The following is a 24961-nucleotide window of genomic DNA, read 5'->3' on the forward strand; positions in this document are numbered from 1 at the left end:
GGTTACGCTTGATTTCACGGTGTATCCCTGTCGAAGAATAGAAGCATTTGTGACAAAGAAAAATCAGATGTTTTGAAATTCGAGGTTCGTTTTCTGTCCTATGGGTATTTAAAGGTGATTTCGTGCTTGTCTCCTGTACATTCTATTAAATTAAGCGGTAACGTGTCAGCCGCTCTCGGTACTGTTAAAAAGACTGCGTGACGTGGCAAGCGGAATGAAACAGTTCGTATCCTTTTCTTTGAAGTTGCCCGCCCAAGGACATTTGACAAACGACATGAGAATGCCGCTTAACCAGAGACAGTTGAAATTAAAACATTCGTTGAAAATCATTCTTAGCGTTCTCACGCTGGTCCAGCGTGTACAGTTCGAACGTGCACACTGAATTATCTCATAGATCAGCGTTTCTCAAACTCGAGGTCCGCAAACGTGTTATTGGGATCACGGTCTCGGAAGATGAAAGCATATTGTATCCGGTGAGATGAGAAAACTGCTGTAATATTTTATTTTTATATCTTATTACCATCGTATGGAAATCAGTGTACAGTTGAAGTTCAACTATTTTCAGTCACGACTGCTGCCTAATTTATCGCCAATGTACGTGATTGTTGAGAAACACGCGTCATCCAGCTGGTTGCATTTGCCTTTGAGCGGACGATAAGTTTGTCCCAATGCAAATAGCTTCATTTAAAAGTGAAGTGAAGGTGCCCTTGAAATCTCAGCACCACCGACCCAGGCACAATGCTATATTAAAACGTCGATATGAAAAAGTATCTTACTAGAGAAGACTAGAGTCACGATATTGTATTTATTGTAACGGTATCTCTCTAAAAACATTGTGAAATTTTTCCAATATTCTTTTCTTAACCAGGCCCGTGGATCGCAGAGGCAGTAGGTGCGACGCGACGCGCAGATCCTTGACGATGCATCGTAACATATCGAACCAGGAAGCTCGAGAAAAGTTCTAACCGTATAAACACGATCTGCATCGAATTAGAACAATGAATCATATGATCAGAAGCACGCGTGCATTGCATAAGCGGGATGACGCAGGAGGAACATCAATTTAGAAAACATTAAAGTCTTCTTTCGTGCCCGATATCTCGGCGTTCTAGATTGCGCGTCCCGTTCGACCGCTGTTTGCGCTTCTGTTTAACCTTGATCGTCGCGAGTGTCGAATACTGTTTTGCTTCCTCGCTCTTTGTTTCCTCCGACTGTTCTTTCATTCGTGTTCTTTTTTTAGAGGGGGGCCCCTCGAGAGTCCATTTTGCCTCGTGCCCCACGGAAGTGTACAACGCGTCGCTGCGTTTGGTCGAAGTCACGGGCGAAGAAGTAACGGCCCTCCGAAGGTGGTCAATTATTCCGACCGATCGGAATAATAAAATGCAGCGGTAACTGGTGTCGAGGCGGTGAAGGGGGGGGGGGCAGGACCGGGAGGGGGGGTTGGATTTCACTAAAATTACGAGCACGCGTACTGTTTCGGCCGATCCAGCCAAAGAAATACGACTGCAATAAAGTTTCCTCTTTCTTCGGCGTGTATGCGTTTCGGGAAGCAGCGTGGATCGCGAGGGGGCGACAACCTCTCCGATCCTTATCCAATTACGCATGCGTAAGAATTCCAACCCGCGTCGTTTAAATCCGTGGCCTCGTAGCAATATTTAACTTACACACAGCGGTCACGGTTGTAGATACCACTTTTCTCCTTTTGCCCATTGCAATGTAAATGCCAGAGCAAAATTTTATTCGAATAACAGCTGAATTATTATCCCTCCGTTAGGAAATTTTTATTTGATATTATTTAGCACGACGGCGAGCGTCAGTATAAAGTTAACACTCGACATTTTCAACTTCTCTTTGAAATAATTTAAAAGATAGGAAAGAAAGCAGGAAATAGGTGCATGGTATCGAAAGCTCAATTTGTCTTCTAGAAAACATATATTTTTTTTTAGTAATAATTTAACAATAAGCAAACATATAATGCAAAGAAGAAGAAAGTCCCTTTTCCTCGAGTACTGTTGTACGCTGTATGTCAAGATCAAGGTTATTGTCAAAGTGTTTGTTAATGTAAATACTTTTTGTAGAGCTTATTGACGATGCAACTTCATAAATAGTAAGTGGGAGCTGTGATCTTAGTGACCAAATCTCTAATACTTCATGTAAAATGTAACTTGATGAAAAATGAATCTATTTACAGCAGAAACATTGTCGTCTATAAGCTCCTGATGCAAGCAACGTATCCGTATATTCTTGGTTGTTGTATCTTGTCGTATGCGATAACTTGACACAAACTCACAGTTAAAAGGTCTTAGGATCAACAGAGAACCGATAGTGCTGTATTACCATCGATGTTTACAAATACTAACACAATTACAGATAAGCGAAGAAGCGATACGTTGAAATGTAGTACGCTTCGCGAATTTTCAAAATGGATCTGCTCGAAACAAACCCACGCACGTTGATTTGTCGGTCGTGTTTGATAAAAGAATGTTGGTGAAATTTTTCGGCGAAAAAAAAATTTTTCAAATCGTTTTGGAAAAATTATCTTCGGTTGCGTGGGTCAGTTACAATCATTTTTTGTCATTACATATAACCCCGAAATCCTATCCAGTTTCGAGAAAAAAATTCGAGAAGGTGTGAAATTTTTCGACAAAATTAAAAAATTTCAAATCGTTCTGGAAAAATTATATTTAGTTACAGGGAGCAGTTACGATCATTTTTGGTGAATAGACATGCCCCCGAATTCCTACGCACTTTCGAGAAAAAAATTCGAGAAGGTGGACAAATTGCCTTTCTACAGCCGGAACTTTGAACGTTAATAACTTTTTAACGAAGCCTCCATCAACAAATTGGTATTCTTGATTTTCGTCTTATTTTGGCCTCCAGAATTCCCCATTAAAATTTTTCCCACGTGTGGCCGTACACTCCGTATTTGACGAAGCCAATTAGTTACAAGTTAGAAACTAAAATTCAACGTTAAATAAAAACGTTTGACCATCGAAACTTTGGTGTACGTTTGACTGGGCGAAAAAGTCCTTAACGTCCATTGTTACGTAATTTCACAAACTTCCTTCTCCCGTTACGCTCGTCCTCGTCCTCCCGGAGCGAAACAAAGAGAAAGAGAAGGGAGGTTCGCCGCGTGGAATTTAAATGCGCCAAGGGGCACGCACGGATATCGAAGATTTTGTACTCGTTGCAGAGATGGAACCGGAGAAAGGTGCACGGACGCGATGAGAAAGAATATAGAGCGCGAGGGGGTGACCGTGGAAAAACGGAAGGAAGGCTCGCAGCTCGACGAAGCGGTTAATGATCGGGAGTCACCGAACGCAGCTGGCTACGTCTCTGTCGCCGACAGCTGGAGATGAGCACGAACGAGGAGACGAACGAAACGGCGACGACGACGCTGGCATCGTCGCCGGTGCTCGACGTTGCCGCCGAGGACGAGGAGGAGCCACCGACCTTGGGCGAATCCGGCGACATGGACTTGGTGAATGGACCGAATCCGTGGCTTCCGGCCTACGGCTTCCAACTGCAACACCATTCCCATTTCCAACCCGACCACGAGGATCTACGGACTAATGGTTCGTACTGTTTACCGTTTCACTTTCTCTTTTTCCAGTTAACAAAAGCAACGACCGTTTGTTCCTGCACTGTGACCGGTCTTTGCCACGAACTAGCTGTTCGGGGCACACCTGACGGAACGTCGGTTTTTGAAAATTCCTCTATAATTTACTCGATATTGCTTGCCTCTTCCATCGATAATATCTGCTGAAACAAAAAGCAGATAAGTAAAACATAGTTTTGCAGGAGGAACTATGTTGGGTCGATTATTCGGAAATTTTTCCACGAGATTGTCGATAGTACGCTGAACTATCCCGCCACGATACTCGATGTTCCAACTTCGTACTTCCGCACGAAGGGTTAAATTAAGACGCGCAAGATGAGTTTTCTTTTTGTAGAAAAGTAGCAAGTTTGAATAATGTTTTGGAAAGTTATTGCAATTATTATTTAACGACGCTTGTAATGGATATCGTCATTGTGAAACCGTGGCGTTTATTAGGTCTCCAGCTCGCTAATCGTGCAACACGGTCCGTAGATGTTCCTTTGTATCACGTACACCGTCGAAGGTATTTAATGTGGCCCAGTTAAGTAGGACACCCTGTATTTCGGTCATAGGTCTTGCAGCAACGCGATATTACGACACGGTTTAATGGTTCACGGTAATTGGCACCAACTGTCGAGCGCGAAGTACATAACTGAGAATATCAACTCCTAAAGACTCGACATCGTGACTTACCTTTTTAATCGTCAGTCGAACTTCGTTTTATAAAATAAAAAGACGGGAACACGGCGAAAGAAAATTCCTAAACAGAGTTACGATTTATCGAAGATGCAAGTAAGATTGAATAGGCGAGATACGATATAGCATGCACTGTAAATTTCCGCATTAGAAATTATATATCACGCTTTCATTATTTCTGATTTACCGCATCTGTAGCAGTCATACTTGAAAAAGAAGTGACTGGCGTATCGTGAGCAATCTATTAAATTTATGCGGATTTCTCAGCTTCCGTTTTACATTCGCGCAAGAATAGTTACGACGAATCCAGAATCACGGAGGAAAATTATTGCAATTCGTTGCAATTGCGGCAGACACAAAAAAAATAGTGTTATTTGATGATATTTTTCGTAGTCTGCTCGTAAGCTGATTCTCATTTTTCCCCCTCAGCTTTCACTCGTGACCCACTCGGGGTGACCGTACTCTCCCCTTTGAGAAACTCTGGAGCAAAAAAGAAAACTAAAAAATTTGCTTTTGGTCGCAAGATAAAGCATCACGCCAAAATTCTAGAGGCTTCGAAATAAATTCTTTAGGAAATTTCAGTCCTATCGGTTGCAGTTACGCGTTGTTTCCCTTTTGGCAACGCGACCGTCGTACGAATTAGTTCGCCGCACCTTTTGGACCATTTCTGGCAGAAATTCCGGGACAAATACGTTTATTTCAGGAACGCTTATTTTTGGGTTTTCCGATTACCAACTTCTTTCCACGAGTTTTTCAAGTTGGATCGCGTAAGAGCTTGTTATCGAAACTAGCGACGATTAGCTCGATGAACGGTTGTCGGCGTTTATTATATCTGTCTGGGAACCGGACCGTTTGCATCGAAGCCTGGAAGTCATTCTGCTCATCTACGCTCTAGATATTGGCGGAGACTTCTATCGTTACCGTGATTTCCATCGGGTAGAAAATGGTGCGGGTTTGCATACAAATCGCTTGTTAACTGGTAGACTCGATGCGAGCTACTTTCTATAACCGTGGGCGAGCGCGCGAGAGTTAATGAAAAATTACATCTGAGAACAGGCAGGGTGCCGGTCATGAAATTTCCATTAGGCGAAGGAAGACGCCACGGACACTAGCGAAGTTTCCGTAAATCGCGTCTAGAAATTTACGTACGAGGTTCCCGTGGATCGAAAGCACCGAGGGTGAAACGAACGTTCGCATGATCACGCGAAACACCAGAGTGTTTCACCCAACTGGACTGTCCTCGATAACACAAAACGTCGGAGTAAACCATTATTAATTTCTTCCATCTTTGACGTCAAATAATTGGGCCCGAGATAAACTTCAAATATCTACATGAAATTCAATTTAGTTCCTTGCATCTCTTATATTGAATCCTATGAAAATAATTAGTAACAAATGCACTTTAATTGTACATACGTTAAGTATCAATGTATCGAATGTTGTTTACTTCGTCTTTGATATTCGTTCGCATAGAAAATAATTGAGGATAATTGGAGTTGGATCACGGAATAACAAATCGCTAACTAATCAGGAAGATCTTGTTAAACGTGTTATATACCAACGATTTGAATATCGTCGAGGATTAAACTTAAATAGTAAATATATTCTTGATGTTTGTTGTATTCGGTAACGCGGAAGTAATGACGGATAATTTGGGTTCGATCGTACGAATGCTCTGCATATTTGTTTGTTCGGACGCGCGTGTTATTGCGTTGTTTCTTCGATTTCTTCGGTTGCGTCATATCGACGCGATTAGAGCAACACACGCGTGCACAAAGCGAGGTAGATCAGCGATTATTTTTGTGCAAGTCGATGGATTATTCACGTCCGTCGGTTGCGGAACGAACAGGCAACAGACGACTGCAACAGCTGGTTCCCTTCCATGATGTTGCAAAGCGGTGCGTGCTCCTGCACTTGTGCAAGACAAATTGCGTTCCTGGAGGACGATTTGTTCTCACAATCGTCATTAAGTCTAATCTTCGCGCTTTAGGAGAAAAAAAAGAGGTAATAATAGTCTGCTCCAATATGGAAGAAACTTTGATTTCACCCCGTCCCTGGTCGCAAGAAGCACACAGGGTGTTCGGCCATCCGTGGGAAAGATTTTAATGGGAGATTCTGGAGGCCAAAATAAGACGAAAATGAAGAATACCAATTTGTTGATGGAGGCTTCGTTAAAAAGTTATTAACGTTTAAATTAAAAAATTTCAAATCGTTCTGGAAAAATTATATTTAGTTACAGAGAGCAGTTCCAATTATTTTTGGTCATTATACATAACCCCGAATTCCTACGTACTTTCGAGAAAAAAATTCGAGAAGGTGGACAAATTGCCGTTCTACAGCCGCAACTTTGAACGTTAATAACTTTTTAACGAAGCCTCCAACAACAAATTGGTATTCTTGATTTTCGTCTTATTTTGGCCTCTAGAATCCCCCATTAAAATTTTTCCCACGGGTGGCCGAACACTTTGAATCAATTTTTTTATCCACCTTAAATATGTTCTAGATTCGACATTGACGTTAAATTTTTATCCAGATGAAATCTCCGGGCAGAATGAAATACATCAAGAACAACATATGACTCGCCAAGAATTTTATTAAATAGTGCAGGTAGATTTGCAGTAATTTTATTTACCAGCTTGTTGAACAATTAGTAACGTTTTTAAAGTCGAAATGCAAAGTACTGTAATTCACAGAAATATTATTATACTTTATTTCAAATGTTTTATACAGGAGGTAAAAAAAAGACTTGAATCCCAACGAGCCAATTCCAATCGTCTGAAAACAAAGTTTTCGTGGACAATTTGAGGGGTTCGGTGCGGGCAGACAACGCGTCAGCACGTAACAGCTTTGCAATTACCGCGTGAATGCGTCATTGCAAATCGAGTGAACGATCATTGATCACGTAACTGGTTTTTATTGATTATTCAGATTGAATTGAACGAATCATTTACAAAGAATTACAGACGTAGCGATCGTCTGCTTACTCTGAACGAAACGGAACCGAATTCTTGCACAGCGTTTATTATTGGTTCGAAATTGCACGCTGTTATTTTCCATGGATCGGTGCATTTATTTCTTCTTCCGTAACTGGAATATTCGGTACTTTTTTTTTATTACGAGAATTTTAATTTCAACTCGATAGATTCTGTTCTGTGACGTCTGTGAACGGGTCGCGTAGATACGTAATGTTTAATTCGATAGCGTTATCGTTTTCCACTCGTGGAAAGTTACGGATATACACGTTCTTTGGAGTTTCAAGCCACAGAAAGAGCCGCGCTCTCGTGGCGTGCGATTGCAATAACGACGTTCCTCGCGGTTCCACAAAAGGTGTTCGCCAACAGGTGTCAGAAACTTCAACCGTCCCGCAGTCAACTGCGAGTCATTTTCGATCGGATAAGTGAACGGTAGCCACCCCCTGTTAGACGCTACAAAGCTCAACGTCGAGCAAACCGCCTGATGTAACCTGACCTGAGCTCGAATGTCGGTGGAACAATGCATAGTACGTCGTACAAAGGAACTCTTTTATATTTGTTTCTTTTTTAATGAAACTTTTACCAATGTATTTGCAAGAGTTTTCCCATTAAAACAAGACCAAACACGATACAATTTGTTTTTAACCTATTTCTAACAGAGTATAAGATCGTGTTAAATGTGATTAAATATACACTCGTTAAAATATGATCCAAATTATATCGCGTTTGGTCTTATTTAAATCACAAGAACCACACAAATGTATTAGTAAAGGTTCCATTAACAGAGAATACAAAATAAGTTTCATATTGTGTTAACTCTTATGTTATCCTTTCGGTGTTCCTCGCAGTCGTCCAAGATTTGCTGTAACGAAACAATCGGCGCCACCTTCGGCGACAAAAGCCCGCCCTGAAAGAATCGACCAATTACCCACGGCTCGATTGCGATGCAATTAATTATATAATTTTTCTTTCGCACACGTGCGATACTCGCTACACGGTAGACGTTAGTTTTGCTCTTTCGTTACGTAAGGTTCGCGAGCAGAATGAAAGTGTACGCTAATGCTGGTCCTTTCCGCCAGAGTAACCTCTGAATTAACGGTTCGAGTGCGTTCGTTCTGTCACTGCACACTGCTGTATGCAGTTATGCAGCGTGCTACACTTACCAACGAATCGTAACAGACATCGGCAATTCCTACGGTGTAACCAGTCGTTTTGGAGAGCGCGAAGAATTCGAAATAACGTTACGCTTCGTGGGGGTAGCGTCGAGGAAATTTTAATCCGAAGCAACGATTAAAGTTGAACGATCGTTAATTGGGTCGCGTAAAACAATGATTATAAATACAATATAAAAACAGAATTAGGTGAAGGCTTGGGTAGTCTCTCTCTCTCTCAGGTAGGACTCTCAGAGAGTCCTATTATTTTGTATTCCGATGCGATACGCGCTATTGACAGGCAGTGTGTAAACGTTTGTTACATGACTTGACTTCTCTAAAGCGTTTGACACGCTCGATCGTGGTCAGCTGGTTGTTGAACTACGACCCATGTCGCTCTCTGTCACGTGGTTGCGTTCCTACCTTACCAGTCGCGTCGAACAGGTCATAACCGACGTGTCGGTGCTTCTCAATTTTCATCCATTCGGTCAGTCACACGCGGTGTATCACGAGGGTCTATATTAGGACCACTTTTATCCGACGTATTCGTTGTTGATCACAATTACCACGATCATTTGACGTTTCCTGTATAGATCATGTTCGTGGACACGAATTAGGCAACGTTGAGGGTACCAAATTGGTCTTTCTAGGGTGGTCTAAAACTAAATCCATCCGTATCCTCTTGTCGACGATGTTATTATTCTTTTCTAACGTTTGGAATTGTATTCCAGATTTTTCTCAGATACTCTACAGGTGGAAACGTTAAAAGGATGTTACATGAATCGTTGCAAATGTATACGAAGACGAAGTTTGCAGGATCTGAAGGGATCCTTTGGCTCCTCTGATCACCAAATCTCTCTGATTTCTATCTGGAATTCTGAAAGAAAAATTTTAAGATTACTCGTTCTCTGCAATCAATAAAATAATATTAACGATGTGACAGAGAAACAATTTAACAAATGTCTTACGTACCTTACTTTCTGAGCGATAAATGACTAATGAAAATTCTGTATTTACTGGAAAATATCAGGTGTTCTTCAAACAGTCTCAAATCCATTTTGGATACTTTCTTGTAGAGTTTCGAAATTGTTCACTTGATATTAAGATACTGTGAATTTGTATTATCAACAAACGATTTAATAAGTCTATGTAAAATAACGTAATTGGTATCAAATAACAAACACTCGAAAGTTACATTAAAATTAACGAATGCTTTTATTTATTTTGTCAGCTTATTAAAACTATATTTAGCATAGGCTTACAGGATTCTCGCCAGACTGCAGCATTTAATACAATAGATAGAGTAGGGGATAGAATTAGACACAGGGGTGAAATTCTATCCTCTCAATATACTGGTATTCTTTCGAATTTAAAAGTAAATCTTACACAAATGTCTAATTCTTAAATATTATTTTGCTTTACTTTTCTTTGACATGTAATTCTTCCTGTAAAAGTTATAAAAAAAGATCAAGTTGATCGATAAGTTCACGAACATTACGGCGGCTGGGATTATTAATCCATGACAGGCGGGTCTTAAACCGTGTAGCAGGTAGAGTATCAGAAAAACGAATTGTACCTGTTCGTAAAAAAGGAACGATAAGTGTAACGAAAAAAGTGTGCAAAAATTATTTTTTAAACACTTACTATTTGCGCTAAGGTAATCAATGGTTTGAATGGTTGAAGCTTTCGTTGTATGTTCGGTCCATAGGTTGATAATAAATAATATGTGTACATTATTACGTGTATTATGGCATTGACAATACCAATCGTGAGCGACATGCCAGTGGATACGTATTTAACGTTCAACCAAGACATGATGACCGATGAAATATGGTGATACAAGTGCAAGAACGAAATTTGTCGGTTCTTCTTTCTCAGTACAAAAATGATAGTCTCGAATAAATCAACGATTCTCACGATAAGTCCATAATAGGATACTGCACATATCTGTAACGATATTATTTTCCATCTTATAGAAGTAATATAGAAACAACAAACACACGCATATCATATTCACAGTAATTCCTGCTTTTTTCGACGAAATTAAAAAGTTTCGAATCATTCTAAAAAAATTATTTTCGTTCGAGGGGGTCAATTGCAATCATTTTTGGTGAATACACATATTCCCGAAATCCTACTCATTTTCGAGAAAAAAATTCCGAAAGGTAGACAAATTTTTCGACGAAATTAAAAAGTTTCGAATCATTCTAAAAAAATTATTTTCGTTTGCGGGGGTCAATAACAATCATTTTTGGTGAATGTACATATTCCCGAAATCCTACTCATTTTCGAGAAAAAAATTCCGAAAGGTAGACAAATTTTTCGACGAAATTAAAAAGTTCCGAATCATTCTAAAAAAATTATTTTCGTTTGAGGGGGTCAATTGCAATCATTTTTGGTGAATATACATATTCCCGAAATCTTACTCATTTTCGAGAAAAAAATTCCGAAAGGTAGACAAATTTTTCGACGAAATTAAAAAGTTTCGAATCATTCTAAAAAAATTATTTTCGTTTGAGGGGGTCAATAACAATCATTTTTGGTGAATGTACATATTTCCGAAATCTTACTCATTTTCGAGAAAAAAATTCCGAAAGGTAGACAAATTTTTCGACGAAATTAAAAAGTTCCGAATCATTCTAAAAAAATTATTTTCGTTTGAGGGGGTCAATTGCAATCATTTTTGGTGAATATACATATTCCCGAAATCTTACTCATTTTCGAGAAAAAAATTCCGAAAGGTAGACAAATTTTTCGACGAAATTAAAAAGTTTCGAATCATTCTAAAAAAATTATTTTCGGTTGCGGGGGTCAGTTACAATCATTTTTGATGAATACACATATTTCCGAAATCCTACTCATTTTCGAGAAAAAAATTCGAGAAGGTGTGAAATTTAAAAAAAAATTCTAAAAACAATGCGTATTAATGAGGCTCTAAAGCCCTAGAAAAATGGTCCGAAAAAATACATTAGTTGTAAGGTCTACTCATATACTCACTACTTACTGACTCAAAATGGCGTCTCAAATTTTATTATTGAAACTTACCTTGATTCCTTTTGGAGTTGGGTCATAATTGGGTGGAACGCAATATATGAAAAAGTCCTCGATCCATCCAGAATCCACTATAAGGTAGATTGTCATAGCATTTAATATGATTTGAATTAGGTTATAGACTCTAACCAATTTGTGCAAGCCGTATGGTTGTTTGTTTTCCATGAATTTTGGGCCGCATCGAAAAATGAAGTATGAGTACGAAAACAAGATGAGTGTAATCGGTATAGGAGAACTCATGAGAAACCAGTCATTCGTCCTCATGTCTGCAAAATATTTTACAAAACAATTGGACATTTTTAGGAAAAGTATTCGCGACAGAATTTGTTGGAAATTGAATTTAAAAATGTTGTCTCTCCCATTCAAATTTTCGATACACGGACACGATTGAAAAAAAAATTAAAAAATCGCGAGAAATAACGTGGAATGAAAAAATAGTTTCGTCTTCGAGGAAATAGAAATACACGTATCCTCGAATCGATTAAATATTTCGCTAATTCGACGTGTCTCCTTTAATCTACGCTCGTGAACGTTAATTGTGGGCACAATCTGCTTTTTACAAAATCTGTTATTTTCATTCTCGATTACACTCTTTACGATTAAAAGAAAAAATAGTGCACACAAAGAATCGGAGATCGAAAGTGCATTAGAACAAGTCCATGTCCATTTAACTCGTCGAATATTTTCAACGATTCACGCCATATTTAAATCAAAAACGAGTTACAAGTTTTAGATTTAACGAAACTGAGAATTAAACAATTGTCTTATTATTTTGGAAACTTATCACTGTCGGTATTTGTTTATAGACACGAACTTCAGGTATTTTGCACGAGTAATCGGTTTCGTATCCTGAATTACGTTTTACACTTTATAAATAACGAATTAATCTTGCTACTCACCAGCACGATCCGTATTAAGATAATGGTACAGCTCCACTAGACCCATGGTGATCCTCTTTTTTTTAGAATTTATGTGTTTATGAATTTACGCCGATTTAACGCTCACGGTTAAGTATAAATATAATTTAGGATCCGAGTTGCCAATTTTTTTAATGCTTTTCGTACCTACTCCGGAGAACAATAGTGGAATTGTGTCAATAATTTGTTTTATATATGTATACATGACCAGTATGACTATGCATTATGAATATTAACTATGAATTGATCGTGCACGCTATATTTGTGGTTCTCAGGAACTGTGAAGTGGAACATTTTTTTAAATAAATTGTGAAATTATCATGCAGTGCATGGCAGTCGCACATTTTATTGATAATTTACAATTTAAAGCTTCATTTACGTATTCGGAAGTTGCATTGAAATGTTAATGTACGAAGAAATTATTTCGTAACGATTTTCTTTTTATTATTTACATAATCATCGTTTAATGCAACACGTTTTCCCAAAAAATAAGAAGAAATATTCGAACTTCGATGGAGAATATTAAATTGTTTGTAACTCCTTCAACTTTGGAAACAAAAGTCTTGGGACAGAAGTCTTTAATATATATTTAATATATAATAAATATATTATATGTATACATCTATTAATCTTGAGATCTATATACGTCTATTAAAATATATTAAGAGTCTGATAATTATTTATGGGCTTATCGAATATATAATTTATATATTGACGACCGCCAATTGGAATTACACAGTGAGTGCAACCTTTCGACGTTAAAAATTCTATCAAAAATAGTAATAGAGAAAATGGCGCTGTTATGCAAAGATTAATTACAAATTAAATCGTAAAACAAGAGGTTAAAACAGATCATCCGTTCAGATAAACCATCGCCATTTTTGTGCCATCGAGCATGGTTTCGGGCTCGACAATTTCTTTTTTTTTTTTTTTAACGAAACTACGGATGTGTTTATTTATTTTGTATCTGCATGCTTTTACGCGTCGAGCACCGAACGAGCTTTACGTGTCTTTCCATTCGCTTTGATCGTCACGGAAGTGTTCCAGAGCCATCCTTAACATTTGTACAACCCTCGAAGCGCCATTTTATTCTATGCAAATGAAGCCTATAACGGATCCCAATGAAAATACTCCGACGCTGAGAGAAAAATATATTAAGCAAATTAAATTTCACGACGAAAAATTCACGACCCAATTTTCTCGAAACTGAGCACAAATCATCCGACGCAGCGTGTCATAAATAAACGATGCGCTATTATTTTGATCGATGAATAGCAATCGTGTGATATAGGGGCCACGGGAGATAAATAAAACCGAGGTGGAGGCCACGAGCCAAAGATGATTGAGAAACACTGAATAACAATACCGCAAGTGAGGTGGATGTCCTGCCGCGATGTTGAAAACGATTACGTTATCTCGAAACGTAATAATTGTGGTCACATTGGACGTAGGAGTCCGGCGATGCTCCGCAAACGTATCCAGAATGAGTCACGGTTAGGTTAGGTTTGAACAGTGTGTTCAGTCGGTGACGAATACAAGGAAGGGTGGGGATCTATAGGGGCTCGACACCTCTCTAACTAATAAAAAAATGTCTACGTGAATTTTAAACGTTTCGAGCGATCTTTTGCTCGCGGACGAACGTCGAATAATCGTTAAAACTTTGATATTTCTATTTCAATTGTTTCGGTTGAAAGGTAAATAGTAGCCTTTTTTTTTTTTTTTAATGTAGGGAACTTAATCAGTTTTTGCAGCTGCGTCGAGGTTTCCAGTGTCTACTGTTCATCTTTCTTTGTTTTTCTTTTCCGTCTTCCTCCGTCCATGTGTTCATCGCACGCTTTCGCCAGACGAAATCCGAGAACGGGGACGTTTTTATCGCGATCGCGGCTTTTCGAGCGATTCCATCAGACCGTTGCTTCTGTTCGAATTCGTTCGCGTCGAGCTCTTGGAAGTTTGCAATGCCAGCGAAAAAAAACGTCATAAATTTTAATGGACGTTTTGTTGGTTCGTCGTGGTCTTCATATACATAAACATGCCAACATAAACTAGTTGACCGGTTAATTAACCAAAGTATATTTGTACCTCCTTAACCTCTCTAACCTCTTTAATCTCTTTAACCTCGTCGGTGAAGTGAATCATTTTCTTTAAAACGAACAAAGACTGAAACTATTATAATAAGCAATATTCATTCGCGATTGCATCGTTAACCTTCACATTGTAATATTTAGAATAATTTCAAATTACGCGTATAGGTGTTTTCGAAGGTTTTAAGTTCACATTCTTCGAAATATCAAGATCGTGATGTTTTGTTAAGTAGATCTGATTATTCTTACTGACACCGTATCGCAATTGATCTTAAATGAATATTGATGACTATAATATGACCTCGAGATGACTTAAGTGTAAACAAGTTTGCTAAAATTAATTTGATATTAAACAAATTGATTTTCCAACGATTCGTACGATTATCGACTAAACGTCTCTTTCCACGACTGTCGTCTGTTTATAAATTACATTATTGTTTACACGCTATCTTTTATTTGCGATTGTAGCTCCGCTGTTACCAACCTTTGACGACACAATAACGCGTAAAAGTTCAAAGTTTCCATGCAGTAGCTTGTATAATCAATTTTTGGTACTAACAGTAACGTTGCGTTACGGCCATGATGCTTTCGTGTGCACAAAATGAGGATAAAGCGTGCTTGAATTAAAAGGCGAAATAAAGGTCAACTCAACTTAATTAGAATTTTTGTTTCGATGGTATAATGACAGTATTACGTTAATGCTTTTATCGTTACACCATTGTATGCAGTATAAAATGAAAATCCCTAACCTAACCTAACTCAATTAGAATTTTTGTTTCGATGGTATAACAGTAGTAATATGTCAATGCTTTTATTGTTACACAGTTACATGCAGTATAAAATGAAATGTCGAGTAAAGAAATAATACGTAGAAGGGTAAATACACGTTTAGGTTAGGAAAGTTTATCAGCGTAAACATATAAGCTTAGTATTTGTATTTTTAATGCTGTTTTTAAGACTTGTGTCATTTTTATTTGCAGATACAGTGCTGGTGCAACAAGTGGACTTTTTAGAGACCATTTTAGAAGAAACGTCGGACGATCTGCAAAGCGACTCTGAACGCAGTGGTACCACCTACTGGGTCGGTTCGGATTCGGAAACCGAAAGCGTGATACACATACGAGCGAAGCAGAGATCGGGAGGTGAGATCATAATTAAAAAGTATTTATTTCGTTAAGCATAAAACTTGAAATGATATTTATAATTGCTGTTTGAAAATGAAAATTATAAACATTCTTTGAAACGAGGTCTATTCCTTTCTTTCTGTTGGCTTTTACGAGCAATAACGAATTCCGTTTATATATAATTAACCGTCTAGATTGTTACGTGCCTCGAACACTATAACAATAGGTCTAAAATTAACGAAGCTCTTGGACTAGACCGTCGATTGTCCATTTGGCAACAATTCCGAACATGGGCTGTGTGCCACGCTGTTAATTACGTTACAAAGAGTACGAAACGATTTTGCACTTAGGATGATATTTTCCTGCGAGATCTTCTGGCGAAAATTAACTCTGTTATTTAGCTAGAGAGACTTGTAGTTTGTTTTGGTCAATTAGCAACGCGAAATACAGTTATTGCATACGTAAACAAGACCTAAAATGGTAATTCATTCGTTAGTACGAATTCTGGGCATAGGATCCATTATTTTTAATAAAAATTAGAGGATTAAATTTATTCGCGTTTGATAATTCACGAAAGAAGTTAAAGGGGAAATTTTTTTTATTTTATACACGCTGCTGGTAAATATTTTTTTTTTTTTTTATTATTTAAAGAGAAACGTGTTACGTCGAAGTTACTGTAAAACGTATGACATTAAAGACGTTAAGGTGAGCGGTATTTTGTCTCGGAATGCATCTTGTGAAACCTCATTCTCGCTTCACAGGAAACTCGTGGCAGTGAGCATTGTGGACGCCGCGGTCTACTTTCTCCTTTAAGTTGATCCTTCGATTCATTGACTTTTGTAAAAATGAAATCTGACAATTTCTCGTTCGTTCTTTCTAGGCTTACGTCTGACTTAGAATAGCAATGATAAAAAAAGGTGAAAAGGTAGTTATTTTGTACGTTGTTTAACTTTTACAATTTGCCATACTGTGTGTAGTAAATTGTTTTATCTGAAGAAACAAGGTTACATCATTCTGTTATTAATAATAAAGCATTTTGTAAAAATAGACACTATCGCTGTGCACGATGCTTAGATAAATAGTTATTTAACGCGTGATATCGTTCTGTTCCGTGCTGTGCTATAGTCTATCAGCAGTTGCGATTAGATAAGTCAGCTTAACATCGTATAAAGTGAAAGGATGAGCCATATCCGTCCTGAGATCAAACCTTTATGAACTTTCTAAGTATTCTCGTAAAACTATACTGCTGAAGACTAGTGTAAACACTTCGGAGGTTCAAGGTGAGTAGAAAAAACTTCCAAACCGTGGTCGTTCGTTTTCGGAACCACTCTTCGTTCGTGGAATACCACCGTAGATATTTACAAGCTTATCGAGACGATAATTATTTATATTTATAGTTGATCATTATAAATTCATTATTTTATAGTCTACGTTTGCAACCAGCAAATGTAGATATACAGGGTGTTCGGTCACACCTGGGAAAAATTTTAATGGGGGATTCTAGAGGCCAAAATAAGACGAAAATCAAGAATACCAATTTGTTGATGAAGGCTTCGTTAAACAGTTATTAACGTTTGAAGTTTCGACTGTACTGAATTTTTTTCTCGAAAATGCGCAAGATTTCGGGGTTATGTCTGTTGACCAAAAATTATTGTAATTGACCCCCACAATCGGAAATAATTTTTTTAGAACGATTTGAAATTTTTTAATTTTGTCGAAAAATTTCTCACCTTCTCGAATTTTTTTCTCGAAAATGCGCAGGATTTCGAGGGTATGTCTATTAACCAAAAATGATTGTATTTGACCCCCGCAACGAAAAATAATTTTTTCAGAACGATTCGAAATTTTTTTTTTTCGCCGAAAAATTAAGGCACCCTGTCGATTTTTCTCAAAAATTCCTTTTTCATTTTTAGTAATTTTATTTGATACCCTACAGAAAAGTTGTCTAATACTTTTTTGTAGGTACCCATGAGCTCTACTTCAGAAAAAAGTTTCATTGAAATATATTCACAATTGTAGGAGTTATGGCTGTTTGAACATTGGACCATTTTTATGGGGTTTTTCTCATTTTGCGGGGTCAAGGCCCAACTTTTCGAATATTTTTGCAATTTGTACATATTCTTCACCAAAATACGCGTAGTTTGTTTTTTTAAACATTAAAATCGTTCAATCCGTTCAGAAGTTATGACGTTTTAAAGATTCGCATGAAAATTCGGGCAGACATTTCTGGCCAAAAATTATATTTTCAGTAAACAATTTTTTTCTCGAAAATACGTAGGATTTCGGGGTTATGTCTATCGACCAAAAATAATTATAATCGACCCCTGCAACCGAAAATAATTTTTTTAGAACGATATGAAATTTTTTAATTTTGTTGAAAAATTTCACACCTTCTCGAATTTTTTTCTTGAAAATGGGTAAGATTTCGAGGGTATGTCTAATGACCAAAAATGCTTGCAATTGCCCCCTGTGACTAAATATAATTTTTTTAGTATGATTTGAAATTTTTGAATTTAATTGTTAATAACTTTTTAACGAAGCCTCCATCAACAAATTGGTATTCTTGATTTTCGTCTCATTTTGGCCTCTAGAATCCCCCATAACAGAGGTGGACGAACAACACCCTGTATAATAGAATTACGTCATTGTACTAAATTTGTTTTATTTCATCGCGTATATTGCATATCTAAACAAGAACTTCAACTAATATTTATAAACTTTTTATCATGTTAATGTTATTGGTAGTGCTACAAAATGACTGAAACGTTGTGTTGAAAATAACCTATACTTGCGAATGCTATTGTATTTATTAACAAAATTACATTACAAATAACAAAAGATCTTAGTCACAAATACTAAGATTTGTAAATTTTATGTTATAAGAATTGCATACTGTAATTTTTACGTTGAATAAGTATTTTATTGTGGATTAGAGAAGAGCAGAACGGTATAAGTGTATTTTCTGGAAGTTCCCAATAGATGTCGCTGTCGTACTGTTTTCCTAGAAAATATAAACTATTCCGCGTTGCACAGTTTGGGATCATCTGCTCAAAGAGGTTAAGTATTTTATTAAAAGTGCATTTACTCGTCGAATGTAGTGTTACTAATATTTCATATCACTGTATATGACAATTAATTAATTATTATCTCTCTATACGTATCGTGTCGAATATATTAATTTCCTTTACACGCGAAATGTAGTCTGAAATTATTTTCACAAAATATCGCATGAACACTCATTCTTGACCACGGTGTAATAACAAGACGACTAGTTGTGCAAGCACGATAAATTATCGTACAAATAAAAACCAGCTTTGCAATATCGAAACACTACAAAATATCTGATACGTTGGAAAAATACGATATTGAGATTTATAGTACTTCATAGTACAGATAAGTCGTTTCCGCGATCAAAGAATAATTTTGCTTTTCATAGTTGCAACCGCGGTTGGGTAACATTTAATTTGTGTAATAAATAACCAACGAAGCGTACAGCAATTTATTCGTGAGTTTTATCTCGTCGAACAGTTAAATTTGTATCTGTTGCTGTAACATTTTTTATTTTTATTCAACGAGCTCGGGATGCACGGTAGATTATCTTTCATTCGTCGTTCGAAATTTCTATCCAGATGAAAATTTCGCCCGTTTCCATTGCAGCCGTATCGGTCACGTAGCGAGCGAAGATTCCTTCGAGTATGCGATCGTTGCAACGTGCGAGTATGTTTGGTTGCTGTCCGCCAGGCGGCGATCCTTCATCTTAAGTGCATTCTCTTTTTCTGGCGATCGTTCGTTAAGGCTGAAAACGATTCCAATCGACGTGCCTGCAGTTGGTACGTGAATTGCTAGCGAGCTGTTCTTGCTGACGAGCCAACTCGAAGATTTTAGTAACATTTCAGTAGAACGGTCGAGCCATAACGGTAATGCATGTTCTAGTAATAAATTAAAGATGAATCTGTAGCCTCAAAAGCATAATTTAGATGTTTATTGAATGTAAACGTGGCGTCTCAGGTCTCAGGTTTTAGGTTAGGACCAAATGTGAGAGAAATATTATATAGAAAGCCACTTTTACTTCCGAAGAATGATATTTTTAAAATGTTCATTTCAGTTATAATTTTTCTTCAATTTGATTAATTCCTCCACTTTCCGTAGTTGATGGATTTTTAGAAGCAATACTAATTTAGTAATTATCGCGGTCTGCTCGATGGAGGAATATGGAAATTCGATCGTTTCGATTGTATACTTTTACTTCGAGATGAATTTAAACCACTTATCACGGTAATTAGACAGCAACCACATCCTAGGTTATTAATCCTTTGTGGTTAGCATGTATACTAGTATTCTCTTCCCACGAGTACCGCTAGTCGTTTTAATGAAACTTCTTTTTCTAGTCTAATTGAGAATTAAACAGCTTTGGAGAGGAAAGTAATATGTATTTGGATTTTTAGAGCACGTATATTTACGTTCCGTGAGAATTGATTGAAATTTTTCCCCGACAGTTTCGACCTCTATTCTTAGTCCTCTTCGGAAACATTTGATTTTAGGTTAGGTGATCGCGTTTAGTTTTCTTTTTTTAGATAAAATCTGCCGGATAAAAGAGTTTTCAAATTACAATTTCTACCAGAAGGCAATTTATTTTTAATTGCTACGAATACAACATTTTCTAACTAACAATTTCATTTAAAAAAAAACTATACACGTGATCGCGTAATCTGAAACTAGAAGTTCTTGAAGAACCTACTTAAAAATAGAGATCGATACGTCGGAGATTAAATTAGTTCTCACGATTTCTTTCTTGAATTCAGAAACTATGAAACTAACATATGTAAATTTAATTATTCGTAACGAACTTTTGACTTAATTTATCAATTATGTTTAAAACAAAGGAAATTCATTGGTTTAATACATGGATAGAGGAAATTTGATATTTTTGAAAAATGATTAATTTTATAATGGGTAATTAGAAAGATCCATCCAACTGTATTTAATAGCTTTAATAATGGAAAGTAGTGTCAGGTTTAGAAATTAAGTTCTCGTGCAGTTAAATGCCACAAGCCGTTTCCTTGTATTTTGTTGTAATGTTTATCATAACATTAATAAGATTATTACGTCAGTCGAAGACTGTAAACAGGCGTAATTCTTTTTTCATTCAGCATTGGAAACGTCTGATTATATCTCTGTAGTACAATTGTACGCAGGAGTCTCTTCCGTTGCATCTAATATTAGATCACCTTCAACGTGATTCATATAGAATTACCATGGACTAGCCGTTGGATTCCACGTGCATGTGATCATGCAAAAATAAACCGATAGGGCATTGCGTCGCGGTGTAAATTCAATTGCTTCTGTTCGACACGCAAAGAATTCCAAGCCTGTCGGTAATTTAATCGCTATTTACAGACGACCAATAATACCATCCATTACGTAAAATTATAAATTAATAACTATTTCCACGGTCGATCCGCATAAATAAATACACGGTTTCCCTTCAAAAAGAATCGCATCCCTTTTCGTCTAAAATTTGTTCCCTTGCAAAATTCAAAATACAGGATGTTCGGCCACACCTGGGAAAAATTTTAATGGGAGATTCTAGAGGCCAAAATAAGACGAAAATCAAGAATACTAATTTGTTGATGGAAGCTTCGTTTAAAAGTTATTAACGTTCAAAGTTTCGGCTGTAGAACGGCAATTTGCCCACCTTCTCGAATTTTTTTCTAGAAACTGAGTAGGATTTCGGGGGTAGGTCTATTCACCAAAAGTTATTGTAATCGACCCCTGCAACTGAATATAATTTTTCCAGAACGATTTGAAATTTTTTAATTTTGTCGAAAAGTTTCACACATTCTCGAATTTTTTTCTAGAAACTGAGTAGGATTTCGGGGGTAGGTCTATTCACCAAAAGTTATTGTAATCGACCCCCGCAACCGAAAATAATTTTTCCAGAACGATTTGAAATTTTTTAATTATGTCGAAAAATTTCACACCTCGAATTTTTTTCTAGAAAATAGATAGGATTTTGGGGGTATGTGTATTGACCAAAAGTGATTGCGATTGGTCCCCGCAAATGACAGTAATTTTTTTGGAACGATTTAAAATTTTTTAATTTCGTCTAAAAATTTCGCACCTTCTCGAATTTATTTCTCGAAAATGAGTAGGATTTCGGGAATATGTGTATTCATCAAAAATGATTGTAACTGACCCCCGTAACCGAAAATAATTTTTTTAGAATGATCCGAAACTTTTTAATTTCGTCGAAAAATTTGTCTACCTTTCGGAATTTTTTTCTCGAAAATGAGTAGGATTTCGGGAATATGTATATTCACCAAAAATGATTGCAATTGACCCCCTCAAACGAAAATAATTTTTTTAGAATGATTCGAAACTTTTTAATTTCGTCGAAAAATTTGTCTACCTTTCGGAATTTTTTTCTCGAAAATGAGTAGGATTTCGGGAATATGTATATTCACCAAAAATGATTGCAATTGACCCCCGCAACCGAAAATAATTTTTTTAGAATGATTCGAAACAATTAATTTCGTCGAAAAATTTGTCTACCTTTCGGAATTTTTTTCTCGAAAATGAGTAGGATTTCGGGAATATGTACATTCACCAAAAATGATTGTAAGCGACCCCCGCAACCGAAAATAATTTTTCCAGAACGATTTGAAATTTTTTAATTATGTCGAAAAATTTCACACCTCGAATTTTTTTCTAGAAAATAGATAGGATTTTGGGGGTATGTGTATTGACCAAAAGTGATTGCGATTGGTCCCCGCAAATGACAGTAATTTTTTTGGAACGATTTAAAATTTTTTAATTTCGTCTAAAAATTTCGCACTTTCTCGAATTTATTTCTCGAAACTGGTCAGAATTTCGAGGATATGTCTATTCACCAAAAATGATTGTAATCGACCCCCGCAACCGAAAATAATTTTTCCAGCACAATTTGAAATATTTTAATTTAATTGTTAATAACTTTTCAACGAAGCCTCCATCAACAAACTAGTATCCTTGATTTTCCTCTTATTTTGGCCTCCAGAACCCCCCATTAAGATTTTTCCCAGGTACGACCGAACACCCTGTATAACTCGTCCCGCGATGCACAATGCATCGTTTCGTTCCGCTGCCCAAAGTAATCACAGACTCGTAATAATACTTTGGGGAAACTTTGGCGCAACGGAATTACGAAGCAGTCACCGAATAAAAGTTTCCCCAATGTACAGCCACGGGCGCGGGACGTGTCGCGTCGTTGCGTTGGAAACTCGCCGCGGGGTCGCGTCGTTTGAGGATCGCCCGGTTGCGGCCCAGTTTCCAAAGTCCAGCCACGAAAGTGGGTCTTCGACTGAAGGTGGAGGGGGAGGGGGCCAGCCAATACTCGACGTTCGCACACCCGCTACCAGTTTTACGCGTCTCCTGCCCCCTCCCCCCACTGCGGCCAGTCAGGAAGCCACGGTTCATTCAACCGGAAGCGACGCTTACGGCGTTATGCGGTCACCGGTCGCCGGCTTCGTGACCGTCGTGTGACACGTGATCGACGACACGAGCCGCGATAACGCCTCTCAATCGGAATGACACGTTTCAGCGTGACCCTATCGATCACGACATTATCGTGTATTTGCCTCCTTGATGCTTTCCACTCGCGTTTCGCTCTAATTTTAGTTTTGTCTCGACCTCAGCCGGATTCTGCGAACACTTTTAACGTCGCCGTTGCGTTAGGGTTGTCTCCACCACATCTTTGCAATTAGGCCGCATCCTCGAACGGTCTCGAACCTTCGAAGAAGGTGTTCCATTTAAGAGAACGCGAGTTTAGTATCGTTAATCTACTCTATACTTTAATAATTCTCTCGTTTATAGGAAACGTAAAAAAATAGTTCCTCCATTTTGCAATATACGCACTAGACTCAGACGAAATTGTATTTAGCCGCAATTCTGTTAAAAACGAGTACAGAGTACGGGTTTGCTTCGCGAATAATTAAACGTTGCAGCCTATAACTCATCCGCTACGAGATGCCTGCAGTGTCTGCAGTGCCCCCGCGTTGGTTTTGTTTCCTCTCTCGCAATATTTTGCGGCGGAATGGTCCAATTTCGATGTTCAGTGTTTGCATGATAAATAATAAAGACCTCGTTTCGTCGCGGAATGTCGCGAGTGGCGAGGTAAGCTGCGATTTCTACGATGAGATCATCTCTTGACATCATTTTTGGAACGATCCTCCACAGCGTTCGAACTTCCGTTGTTTCGCGCCTCTTTAACGAGAGGTGATGCTCATTTTGGCTTTCATGAAAATTCTTAAGCAGCCGCTTAAATGTAACCACAAATTTTTATTTCTTAGTTATTCGTTATTCGGACTTAAGGAACAATCTACTTTCTCGATAGTCCGTAAGTAACGTTTCTTTCAATTTGTCGACAAGATGAGAGGCTGGACGGGAGCGGCAGCGAGTGTAATTCCGTGGTGCCGAAGAAGAGACGTCGCAGAAACAATGGGACCAGCGATCGGGACCATCAAGTGACCTTCGACGATTACCCGGCCTCGCCCAGGTCCTCGAGATCGTCCGCGTCGTCTAGATCGAGCTCTCTGCTGCAGTTTGAATCGTTGGAGAGGACCTGCGCCACCCTATCGCCCTCCAGCTACAGCTTCGACTCGCTGGAATACTCGAATCGATCCAACGCGTCCCATCCAGAGAACACATCGCCCGACAGTCTCGAGCAGGACTACGACAGAGTTCTTCCCAACGGTTTTGGAAACGTTGATCACTTCTCCAGGATCAGGCCCTATCGGAGCTTCGAGAGCCTGGACACCTGCCAGAAGGACGACGAGTTCGGGCACACCAACCTGACCAATGGTTTCGCACCTTTGTACCTGAAACGTAACTCGGACCTGTCGAGGATACGAAGCAACGGGCATCGTCCAAGGTAAACGTCTGTTTAGCCTAACATTTTCACTGTAGCGTTTCGCGGTACCGTTTAACTCGTCACCAAGTCTTATTTGCAACGCGCGACAACTGTGATCTTTGGCACACGCTGGGCTAGAGCAGTGTTTCTCAAACTCGATCTCGTCTTGGACCACAAAAAAAAAAATTTGTTTATATTTATCGATCTAGATTGTAACTGTAGAATGACGAGGCTGTGTTCCACGCAGAGGCTACGGCGACGCCATGTTGGACGCTAGTGATTTTTCGCGGTAAATTACTACGCGCTGTGCGGTCCACAAGTTTTACGAAATTGTTTCCTTAGAAAGGTGCCAGTAACAATATTCTTCTTTATTTTTTCATGTGCTACAAATTCCTTCGCGGGAATTGTCAAACTGGATAATATCTACTCGATCAGTTTTTTCTTATTGTACGGTTGCATAATTAATAATGCATAATTCGTTTGT

At 38.1% G+C, this 24961-nt stretch overlaps 2 protein-coding genes across 8 annotated transcripts in view; one reads left to right on the forward strand and one right to left on the reverse strand.

Moving 5' to 3' along the window:
- Positions 1-24961, forward strand: part of LOC143344550 (uncharacterized) — a 111058-nt gene that overhangs the window by 1170 nt on the left and 84927 nt on the right. For all 7 annotated transcript variants that reach the window (XM_076770695.1, XM_076770698.1, XM_076770699.1 and 4 more), the window contains exons 2-4: positions 3194-3575; positions 15447-15608; positions 23997-24498. In XM_076770695.1, coding sequence (XP_076626810.1) covers positions 3356-3575; positions 15447-15608; positions 23997-24498 — 884 coding nt within the window. In that variant the 5' untranslated portion in view covers positions 3194-3355. The remainder of the gene's footprint in view (positions 1-3193; positions 3576-15446; positions 15609-23996; positions 24499-24961) is intronic.
- Positions 9613-12561, reverse strand: LOC143344359 (very long chain fatty acid elongase 7-like). Its single transcript, XM_076770349.1, has 4 exons — positions 12368-12561; positions 11463-11734; positions 10062-10364; positions 9613-9993 (listed from the first exon to the last, which is right to left on the reverse strand). Exons 1-4 carry the CDS (start codon positions 12411-12413, stop codon positions 9826-9828), a joined length of 789 nt encoding a protein of 262 aa, XP_076626464.1. The 5' UTR covers positions 12414-12561; the 3' UTR covers positions 9613-9825.

Source organism: Colletes latitarsis, chromosome 8 (genome assembly GCF_051014445.1).
Source record: "Colletes latitarsis isolate SP2378_abdomen chromosome 8, iyColLati1, whole genome shotgun sequence".
In the NCBI taxonomy this organism is placed as follows: domain Eukaryota; kingdom Metazoa; phylum Arthropoda; class Insecta; order Hymenoptera; family Colletidae; genus Colletes; species Colletes latitarsis.